Genomic DNA, 11,467 nt, shown 5'->3' on the forward strand with positions numbered 1-11,467 from the left:
GTCCAAACCCCTAGAACTCGCAGATGCCGAAGGGAACCCTAATCAAACTGTGGAGGTGGTGACGGTGACGTGTCGGGGAGGCTCATCGATTGGAACGAACGTTTCCCTCTGGCGGGAACGTGGACAAGTGGGGAGACTGACCGCGTGGGGCGGGGGACACGGGAAATCTCTGCACCGTCCTCTCACCTTTGCTCTGAAACTGAAACCTCTGTTAGGAACAGCTGTTCCCGACAGTGTTCCTCCGCACTGTCCAGGAGGAGGAATGCATCCCTCAAGACTTCGACTCTCAACGGGTGACAATAATCCAAAAACAAGTCTAAGGGTCCAATCGGAACATGAAGAGGCCATCGATCCTCAATAATTATGTTACTTCCACCGTGAACTGCACGTTAGAGACACACAGAAGAGAGACTCGGAGTTTCTGGAATCCCAACATTTCCTGTCCACGAGGGGAAGCACGTCAGGTGGCAGGAGTGACCGACAGATGCTGACAGGTGACCTTGACCTACTATGGGTTGGACAGACAGGAATCAGGCTTACGCGTATGAGTTCGGACGTCCTAGCCGACCCTGTTACCACGTCACATAGGACGGCCGATTGTACCCGGGGGTGCTGAGGACCCCTCTCCTTCCCAGCCCCACATATTGCCACCACTCTCGGGACAATGCCCTGTCTCCTCCCTGCATGGGAAAAATTCGATGCGACCCTCTCAACTCCCAGGCCCCGAGATTCATATGAATGACTGAAAAGATGGGGAAACCTCCAAGTCACCTACTCCATTTTCTTGGTTCTGGGAAGAGCTGGTAAACCAGATGACCTTGGCCCCCCCCCAAAGGAGACCTGCAGAGCCCATCCTCTCTGAGGAGGGGAGAGGAGATTAGTGACGTGACAGAGAGACAGGGACACTGAGCTCACTGTTTGGACCCGGACTAAGAATCTCCAGATGGTGGACACCTGTGGGTCATCTGAGGGTCCCCCGCCTTCCTGCCCACAATGAGGCTCAGATCCCTGAGGAGGGCGGAGGCTGGGAATCCTCCCAGGGGAGGGAAGAGGTGGCTCAGAGCCCAGCACCAGCCCTAGACATCTGACTCCATCTGATTCTGTCCTATTGGCCTGACATCATTGGGGTCAAGGGAAAGTAGAGAATGAAGCCTGTCCACCTGAACACTGGACCCAGGGAAGACACGGACATTGCCCCCTCCTTCCTACTTACAACTTCTCAGTCAAGCCCTAGGGTCATGAATGCTGTAACTGGACCCCTTCCCGTAGACAGAAATTGATTTTATATCAGAGCACAAATCGGAGTTGGAGGAAATCTGGTCCAAATAGATAAGATTTTGGATGAGAGAAATTGAAAATTCAAGAGTGGGACATGATTCAACATTACAATTATATGCGAACACCTGAAAAATGCTTGAGATGTCTTTGAATAAAAACTTCTTGGCACGACAACATCAAAAAAACAATCAATCGAATTAAAAAATGATCAGAGGACCCAAATAGACATTGTTCCAAAGAGGACATACAGATGACCAAAAGACATACGAAAAGATGCTCACTGGCACGACAACACCAAAAAAACCCAATCAATCGAATTAAAAAATGATCAGAGGACCCGAATAGACATTGTTCCAAAGAGGACGTACAGATGACCAATAGACATACGAAAAGATGCTCAACATTACTCATCGTCAGAGAAATGCAAATTAAAACCACAGTGAAATATCACCTCACACCTGTCAGAATAACATCATCAATAAATCAGCAAAAAACAAGTGTTGGTGAGGATGTGGAGAAAAGGGAAGCCTTGTGCACTGCTGGTGGGACTGCAAATTGGTGCAGCCACTATGGAAAACAGTATGGAGGTTCCTCAAAAAGTTAAAAATAGGACCACCTGTGACCCAGCAATTCCACTTCTGGGTATTTGTCCAGAGAAATACAAAACACTAATTTGAAAAGATATATGCATCCTTATGTTCATTGCAGCATTATTTACAATAGCCAAGATATGAAAGCACCCTTAGTGTCCCTCAATAAACGAATGGAGGAAGAAAAGGTGAGACATATATAAAATGGAATATTCCTCGGCCATAAAAAGAATGAAATCTTACCATTTGCAATCTTACCAGTGCAACACGGATGGACATGAAGGACATAATGCCAAGTAAAATAAGAGAAAGGCAAATCCCATATGATCTGAATTATATGTGGAATCTTTAAAACAAAATAAACGAACAAACAAAACAGAAAGATTCACAAATACAGAGAACAAACTGATAGATGCCAATGGGAGGGAGATTTGGGGGCTGAGTGAAAAGGCGAGAAGAATAAGAAATACAAATTGGCAGTTACAAAAGGGTCTCGGGGATGTGAAGTATCGCAAAGGAATATAGTCAATAGTATGGGAAGAACTATGAGTAGTGCCGGGGGGGTACTGGACTTGTTGAGGGGAGCACTTATAAGTTATTTAAATCTCCAATCACTCTGCTGTACACCTGAAACTCATGGAGTATTGCACGTCAACTGTAATTGATAAGAATTTAAATTCAAAAAAAGTACGTGGCCTTTTCATCTACACTTCCCTCCTGGTCCACCAGAGGGCGGCAGAGCTATGCAGTCTCCTGGAGCCTCCCTGGGGTCCGCAGCCCAGCAGGGGCTGACCCGCACCAGCCTCACTCAGGCCACAATCCTCCTCCCTCTCCCTGCTGCCCAACTGGACTCCCTCACCTAATCCATCCAGTGCAGCACCTGCCCGCTAAGGCCAGTCCTCTGCAGGACACTCCTCCTCCACCACCTCTGTCCTTCAAGGGACGAATGGCCACTCATGGCCACTCCCGCCTCAGGTCTCGGCCAAGAGACCACTTTCTCAGAAGTGCTCTCTGTGATCCCCAGATCAGCTGAGACTCCACCACACGCAGCAGACATTGTCCCTTCATGGCCCTGCTCTCGATGATGATTAACTATTTAGAGCCCTGATTTCTCAGAGCGCCTGTCTCTGTTGCAAGTAAATTCCGTGAGTGCAGACCCCACGTGTGTCCTGTGCTCTGTACAGGTTTTAGGGCCCAGTCCAGGGCCGGAACCGTCATGAACACTCAGTAAACACGTATTGACAAATGAGGAAACCACAGCATGGAAGCAGGTCTCCTGCCCCTGTGACACCTGGGGTCAGACCATGCTCCTTACAGACACGAGGACCCTGGTGTCAGCGTGGGGGGAGGCCAACGAGAGGCCTCGGCTGTCCCAGGGATGGGCCGTTACCCCTGATAGAGTCAGGAGGGGGACAGGGAGCCCCTAACAGTGAGAGTTGGACCTCCGTTCGCTCCCCGAATACCACAGTCTCCCCGTCTGACCTTAGGAGGGACGTCTCCTCTCCCGGGGAGAAGGGGAGACCCTGGGTGGCAGCCTGTGTCCTTCCTCTTCCCACGGAGACCTGACCTGGCACAAACTCTGCAGCCTTTGTCTCAGGTGGACTCACCACTAGGCACCAAGGGGGCCCCCTCGGATATCAAAGGAAGGCAGGGGGCAACTCCCGGTCCCCAGGTCCATGGGGACACCTCCCAATGGTCCCTGATGGCCTCTCACCAGCCCGTGCTGTTCTGGGACAAGGGGAGCTTTCTGTGCAGGATGGGACAGGGGAATACAGGATCTGGGTTGCTTCCATCTCAGAGGCGTTGAGGGTCCCACAGGGTCTCCCCTCCCCTAACGGAGAAATCCATGGGGTCCCCTGGCTGAGTCTCCACGTGCAGATGCTCCAGCTCCTGGGCCCTGTGGGGAGGCTTAGAGCAGATGACAGACAGGGACACAGATGACATGGGTGCTCTGGAGTATGATGGGGGAATCACAGGGTGATGTGTGGACCAGCCCCCCAGGCCAGTTCCCAATCCTGAAAGACTCAAGACCCCTCAGCAGGTCCCTCTTCTGAAACCTCAGAGACAGAGAGCTCCTCCTAAAACAGCACATCCCCCTGGGGGGACAGTTCTCCTGACACTGGACCTGAAATATTCTGGACAACGCCTGTCCTCTTTCTGGGCTAACCCAACACTGGGATAGTCAGGTGGCCTGGGACCTGCAGTGACCAGGACCTGAGGTGACCTGCCCCTCAGCCTGGAGTTCAGAGCCCACCTCTGCCCAGGGCTCAAATTTAGCTCCCACCCTCCGGAGCCTGGTGCAGCCCTGACACTGGCCACAGGTCTCCTCACACCCTCCAAGGGGCAACATTGAGACACACAGACAACAACACACAGGAAATTAACACAGGAACCTGGCTTTGTCAAAGGAGGTGGAGAAAGAGCCTGATTTCCATCCCACAGACTCTCTGGGCCCCTCTCACGTGCCTGCTCTGTCCCTATGCTTCCCCTAGGGGCCTAGGAGCACCTGCTCTCTCAGGGGTCCCTGTATGCCTCCCCACTTCCTGCCTGGCACCACCCATAGGGAAGGCAGGGTGACCCCAGGAAAGTCCCCCAGGCAGAGGACAGAGGCAGCCCCAATGGTCAGGGGGCACATGGACAGGCTCTGAGACAGAGCTCTGCCAACAGACACAGAGAGAGGGTCTCTCTGAAGCGGACCCACGAGAACCAGGGAGCCCACAGCCACTCGACCTCCCACCAGCATCCTCTCTTCCCAAAACACACGGGTCACCTCCCCTTCACACCCAGGAACTGTAGCTCCTTCGGAGACACCTGGTTCTGGGTCTCTGTCCCAGGAATCAGAGGCCAGCCTGGTGACACTGGAGATGGAAGGTGGGTCCCCTCACCAGTCACCACCCAGCTTGCCCCTTTCTCACCCTCGGAGTCATCTCTGTGACCTTCCTGCTGGGAGGAAATCCAACCCTCCCAGAGCATTCGAGAACAGGGGGAGACCCCGGTGCCCAGCTGAGTTTCTGTGTCACGAACAGAAATAATCCTTCGGGTGTGGGGACCTCTTGGATCTCTGTGTGGTGCTGACAAACTCAAGGCCAGGACACAGCACAGGCCAACGGCGAGGTGGATGGGAGGGTCATCCTCTCAGAGGACAGGGGTCCCCATCAGCCTTGTCACAGAAAGTGTGCTCCCAGGCCAGTATGATCAGCCTCCCCTGACAGCTTCTTAGATGTGGACTGTTGGGTCCGCTGCACATCTTGAGTCAGAATCTCTTTATTAACAGAATCTGCAGACTCTCCCTGTGCACGGGAGAGGAGATGGCCTGTCACACCCCACATCCTGTGTCTCAGCCTGGCCAGGCACCGGCATTAGTTGGGCAGCTGCTGAAGCAGCATTTAAGGTATCACCTGGGCACGATATCTTTATAAAGTTCCACAGGTGATTTTCATGGACAGCAAAGGTGACATCCTTTGGACAAGAGTTCCGATGTGGCCCCCAGGGCTCCTGCTCTAAAGGTGACAGCAAGGAAAGATGAGGAAGGGCAGCGGGGGGGATGCTGTGCACCCACCGCAAGCCTCAGTCTTGTGCTCATCCAGACAGTGTGTGTGTCTGTGAGTTGTGTGTGTGTGTGTGTGTGTGTGTGTGTTGAGGGTGAGGAGTCACAGCAGAAGAAGGCAGAAGCCTCAGCAGTTTCAGGAAACAGAAATGTAGACAGAAGCTAAACGGGAAGGAGGGGCAGAAGAGGCAGGTTGTGGCCATAGACCCCTCCCCCGCACATGTGACCAGGGACATGCTCCTGCCTGGGAGGAGGCCCAGGGCAGCAGAAGAGGAACAGCAGAGCAGGCGCCTTGAAACAGAGGTGCCTGTGAGCGTTTCTGGAGCCCAACTGTTCTCCCACAGGGACAGACAGAGCAGACAGCAGTCACCATGGAGCCCCCCTCAGCTTCTGCCCCCAGATGGTGTGTCCCCTGGATGGGCATCCTGCTGGCAGGTGAGGGGGGTCAGTTCCCTGGGGGTGGACAGGAGACTGGGAGACAGAGACTGGCTGGGGTCTCCTGGGGAGGATAAGGCTCTGAGAGGGGACAGAGGGCTTCTGTTTGGACCTGAGGGGAGAGGACAGGGGAGAGAGTAGGATGGGGGAGGGGGCCAGCAACAGGGAACCCTCATAAACTTGAAGGGCCAGGAAAACCTCAGCCAGGGTAAGTTTGACAAGTTATTCATTGCTGAGCAGTAATTTTTTAAAACTGGTGGTAATGAGAACAATTTATGTCCGGGCAACACCAGCAAAAGCTTCACCAGGGGCTCTACACATTGTCCTTACCACCAGCCTCAGAAAGGGACAGATACTCACCAGGAGGTGGAGGGCCCTGGGAACACGTTTGTTCACCCACAGGTGTTTGCAGCCTGTTGCAGGCACTCAGGGTGCAACGAGATCAGACAAGCCCCTGCCCTCACTGAGCTCATATTCCATGGTAAAGAGACAGACAAAGAAAGGTCTAGAATATGATGTCAGGTACTGACAAGTGTCATGAAGGGAACAGGGCAGGGAAAGGTCCAAAGGTGAAGATGGAAGGACTTTAAAGGAGGCGGTCAGAGAAGGTGTCTCCCACAGACACCCCTGAGATGCAGCAGGAGTCTGAGGGCAGTAAGGGCGTGAGCCAGGCAGACACCTGGGGAAGAGTTAACAGAGAAAGTAACAGGTTCAGACGTGCTGAAGTGATGGAGGTCATGCTGCTGACTTTGACCATAGAAGACTCCCACACTCTCTCTCTCCCTCCACACACCCAAACTTCAAGTCCAAGAGGTGAAGAGAACTTCTCATTCACCAGGGCCTCATCTTTCCATTCCAATGCATAGATCCAAATATTGATCAATTTCTCTCTTCCCTCCTAGTCTCACTCTTAACCTCCTGGAACCCACTCGCCACTGCCAAACTCTCTATCGTGCTGACCCACGCTGCCGAAGGGAAGAATGCGCTTCTCCCTGTCCGCAATCTGCCTGAGGGTCTTGTAGGCTATGCCTGGTACAAAGGAAGACATGTGAACAGCAACCATCAAATTGCATCATATGTAATAGAACGTCAAGAAAACACTCCTGGGCCTGCACACAGCGGTCGAGAGATAATACACCCCAATGGATCCCTGCTGATCCACAAGGTCACCCTGGAGGACACAGGATACTACACCCTACAAATCATAAAGAAAACTTTTCATAATGAAGAAGTAACTGGACGGCTCCACGTATACCGTGAGTGATTCCTCTCCGTCCTCTGGGTGTCGGGTGGGGAATTCTACTTCATACATCCAGGATTGGCAGCCCTGGACTCTGCCTCCATCCCCGCTGCATTGCGTCCCATGATGTGCACACAGGCCTCATTTCTTAAAAGACTCAGGTTGGCTGACAGGTGAGAGGTGCCAACTCTGACTGAGACGCCTTTGGAGGAATCAAAGGTCCCACACAGGGCAATGTTCTCTGTCATCTGCACAGCAGAGCTACCCACGCCCAACGTCACAAGTGGCAACTCTGACTCCGAGAGTTTTGATTTGCATTTTCCTAATGATAGTGACGTTGAGCATCTTTTCATGTGCTTATTGGCCATTTGTATATTTTCTCTGGAGGAAGGGCTTGACGGTTTTTCCATCAGGTTATTTGGTTTTGTTGTTCTTGAGTTATAGGAGTTCCTTTTATATTCTGGATAGTAACCCCTCACACAATATGTGATTTGCAAATTATTTTCCCTCATTTCCTAGATCACCTTTGACTCTATTCATTGTGTCTTTGGATGAACAGAAGTTTTCATTTGGACGAAGTCCAATTTATCTTTTTTTCTATCGCCCATGTTCTTAGGGTCATATTAAAGAAATCATTGCCAAGTCCAATGTCATGAAGCTTCTAAGAGTTTTACAGTTTCAAGTCTAACCTCTGGGATTAGATCATTTGGAGGTAACTTCTGTTCATGGTGTAAGGCAACGGTCCACTTATTTGTTTGCTGGTGGATATTGCTGCTCCTCACCATTTGTTGAACAGACTGCTCTTTCTCCATCGAATGGTCTTGGCTTCTTTGTCAAAATCATTTGATCACGTAATCAAGGCTTTATTTCTGCATCTCCACTGTATTCCATGGGCTATATGTCTGTCTTTATGCCATTGTCACATTTAGTTCCTTTAGCTCTGTGGTAACTTCTGAAATCAGGAAATGTGAGACCTCAAAGTTCATTCTCTTTTCTAAGATTGTCACAATCATTTGGGTCCCTTGAGGCTCCACATAATTCTAAGATAGATTTTCCTATTTCTGCACAAAAAAGTCATTGAGATTTTGACAGGGATTGTACCAAATATGTCAATAGTTTGGGGTATACTGACATCTATCTTGGCAATATTATTTCCAACTTATGAACATGGATGTCTTTCCATTAATTTATTTCTTCTGTAATTTCAGAAACGTTTGATAGTTTTCAATGTATGCAGCTTACATCTCCAGGTTAAATTTATTCTTAAGTATTCTATTTTTTCTGATGTTAACGTAAATGAAATTATTCTCTTAATTCTATCTTGGAATGTTTATTGTTATTGTAAAGAAATGGAACTGATATTGAGTATTTCCTCTCCTGCGGCTTCACTAAATTTATTAATTTTAACATTTTTTTTGTTTGTAGGTGTAACCTTTAGAATTTTCTACGTGTAAGATTTGGCTGTCTGATAAAAGAGACCATTTTTCTTCTCCCTTTCCAATTTGTATGTCTTTTATTTCATCTTCTTGCCTAATTGTCTTGGCCAGGGTTTCCGTATTATCTTGAGTAAGTGGTAAAAGCAGCATCCTTGTCTTGTTCATGGTCTTAGTAAAGGTTTTGTGTTTCTCCATGGAGTATTATGTTAGCAGTGAGATTTCACATATGGCTTTCACCATATCGAGTAGTTTCCTTCTATTTCCACAGTCCCTGTCATTTGTTACAACCGTAACCACTTCTCTCTGGAGATGTCCTTCACAGTGAAACTCACTCCACAGGCCAGAAAGTAGAATCCTGTTCAGACTGTGAAATCCTTCAGATGGAACCTCTCCACGTCCAACGTCATGGAGACTGGGTTGGGCTGTCTTTAGTGCTTAATAAATTATTTAACAGGAGCTAAGTGCCTCCCCACCTTCTGTAAAGCACTGTTGGCCCCAGAGAAGGACAGGGCTGGTAAGCTTGCCTTCCCCAACATACACGGAAGTTCACATGAGGAATAGAACCTGATTTTTTTTTTAAGTCAAAGAGATGTCTAGGAATAGATCAGTAAATGATCACAAGAAAAAAATTCCACCTGATGATGAGGATGCTGGACACGAGGGCTGAGAAAGGATTCCCAGTGGTGATACAGGAGTGATGTCCAGGAGGACAGGTCAAGGTCACCCTGGGGTGGTCTGCAGTCAGAGAGGAGGTACAGCCCTCTTCGTATAGGTTGTCACCTGAACGACACCTGTCCTTCTGCAGAGGCCAGGGCCGTCCTCTGGTGACCTTGAAAGAGCTCACTGTGGACTGTGAGCCCCCAGGTACCAGATCCACTCTCAGTCAGTCACCTCTTCTGTTTCTCCACAGAGACAATGGTAAAGCCCTCCATCTGAGCCAGCAATGCCACAGTCACGGGACACAAGGACACCTTGTTTCCGATCAGCCTCCCAGATGACAGTGGGATCGCCATCCAGTGGTTCCTCAGTGCCCAGCATCTGTGGCTCAGGGAGGGGATGCAGCTGTCCCGGACAACAGCACCCTCACCTTGGTCCCGTCAGGAGGGGGGCCCTGGGGTCATCACTGTGAGGTCTCCAACCCCATCAGTTCCAAAGAAAGTGAGCCCCACAGGCTGGATGTGAACTATGAGTGGTCCTCTTCCCGTTCTCTATGTTATTAAACTCTGAATCAATTGTCTACTTATCTAAAAATGCTGGTTATGAAGCACTGTTTTATAATTTTGTTGTGAATAAACAATGATGATAGAAAGTCCTTACAGCTCTTGCATTGAGTCAATAAGTGACCAAAAATGTGAACTGACACTGTCATTATTGTTGGCTTAAGGTCACATTTCACCTCTGGTTGCTATCAGTTATGTCAACTCCATCATGGAGGTGACACCAAGTCCCTCAGAGGAGAGACAGTGGTTATGCGATGAGGGCTGGGAGCACATGATAAGCTCACAGGAATCACAGCTCTATCCCTCCTCCAGGGGGACGTCCTGGACGCTGATCTGGACAATTGGAATGGACAGGAGGACACACATGCAGGTGGTAACACCAACACAAAATGCACTTGACACAAAGCAATCTGTCCACATCATCCTGGTCAGAGCCAGGAGGAAATGGGTTTGGAGGACCTGGGTCTCAAGTTGAGACCCTGGGTCAGGGGCCAACCCAGACTGAAGAAACAGTCTCAAGAGAGTTCCACCCACATCTATGACTCCATCCCATCTCAGCCCACATGAGCAGAACCTCCTGAAGGGTAATGTGTGACTCAGGGACACGAGTCTTCTATGGAGAGGGGGACCCCTTAGCTGAGACTCAATGATAGAGGGGCATATGCAGGACAAGATCTCTCTTCACTTGAGATTCCACGATCGTGCTAGAAAGATGTACACAGAGACACCTGCTCATGTGAAACACTAGCCCGGGATGAACCATGCTATGCTAGAGGTGAACCCCCAAATCCTGGGGCATTTCACACCATCCATGCCTGCACCAACCCCCGCAGGCTTTGTCCTCTTAGGCCAGGAATGTTGCAATTCCCAGCCTCCAGGGACTGTCACCCCACTAAGTCACAGGGATTCCTGGACACCCAGATGTCCCTAAAGAGGGGGCTACAGTTTGGCCATGTGGGGTCTGCATTCATTCTCCCCTCAAACTCCTCAGGGTCCTGGGGGCCCTCCTTTTGGATCTTTCTATCTCCAGGGGTACTGGAGACTGTGCAGCCTGAATTCCAATTAGGAAGAAGCTGCCCCTACACTCCTCCTGACTCTATGTGGACAGCTGAGCACAGGTGGGCACAGAGTGCACACTCCAGGGGGCACCCTCACCTACAATACAGCACCCAGTGCCTATGGGACGATCAGCACTAGCCTGGCCAGTGCTGCTGACCCTCTATCCTCTCACCACTCGTCATCATGAGGGGTTCAATCCCCTCTTTCTGTACCTGTCCACAAGGAGCATGTGACCCACCTCAGCATCCCCAGCCTCGGTGCAGGGGTGGGGGCTGCCCCACAGACCTGCTAAGGGGCCTCATCCAAAGAAGAGACAGGACTGGCGACCCAGGAGAGGAGCCCCCAATGTTCCCACCCAGGCAGGGAACTGGTCAGCAGCATGCAGGGCCTCTCCCGGGGCTGAGCTCTCACCCTGTCCTCAGGCCGCCCCGGAGAGGACCAGGAGTCTGACCACATCTTTGAGGTGGGCTCTGGGGAGGACACCTGAGTATAAGTGGCTGTGATGTGAGGAGGTGGCTATAAAATGTGTTCAGTGGGATGGAGGTGCCAGTAGAGAGAAGCCTGGGGACAGAGCAAGATCTGATCTGAAGAATGCACAGGAGCAGAGAAGGGAGGAGTGAGCAGAAAACTGCCCTCCTCATTTTCGAGGACGATAGGAACAG

The 11,467-nt window shown here is 50.5% G+C and overlaps 1 protein-coding gene across 1 annotated transcript; it reads left to right on the plus strand.

Moving 5' to 3' along the window:
- The first annotated feature begins 5,697 nt into the window (after positions 1-5,697).
- On the plus strand, positions 5,698-9,589 carry LOC112478881 (carcinoembryonic antigen-related cell adhesion molecule 6-like). Its single transcript, XM_025045995.1, has 3 exons — positions 5,698-5,850; positions 6,753-7,106; positions 9,437-9,589. Exons 1-3 carry the CDS (start codon positions 5,787-5,789, stop codon positions 9,460-9,462), a joined length of 444 nt encoding a protein of 147 aa, XP_024901763.1. The 5' UTR covers positions 5,698-5,786; the 3' UTR covers positions 9,463-9,589.
- Positions 9,590-11,467: the final 1,878 nt, after the last annotated feature.

The sequence above is a fragment of the Pteropus alecto genome, unplaced genomic scaffold (assembly GCF_000325575.1).
Source record: "Pteropus alecto unplaced genomic scaffold, ASM32557v1 scaffold474, whole genome shotgun sequence".
Lineage (NCBI taxonomy): Eukaryota > Metazoa > Chordata > Mammalia > Chiroptera > Pteropodidae > Pteropus > Pteropus alecto.

Bases quoted from the DNA above. Each gene is read 5' to 3' on its own strand.
- LOC112478881 (XM_025045995.1), top strand. From the start codon at position 5,787: ATGGAGCCCCCCTCAGCTTCTGCCCCCAGATGGTGTGTCCCCTGGATG. The intron at 5,851-6,752 runs GTGAGGGGGGTC...CTTCCCTCCTAG, and splicing joins GATGGGCATCCTGCTGGCAG to TCTCACTCTTAACCTCCTGG. The intron at 7,107-9,436 runs GTGAGTGATTCC...GTTTCTCCACAG, and splicing joins TGGACGGCTCCACGTATACC to AGACAATGGTAAAGCCCTCC.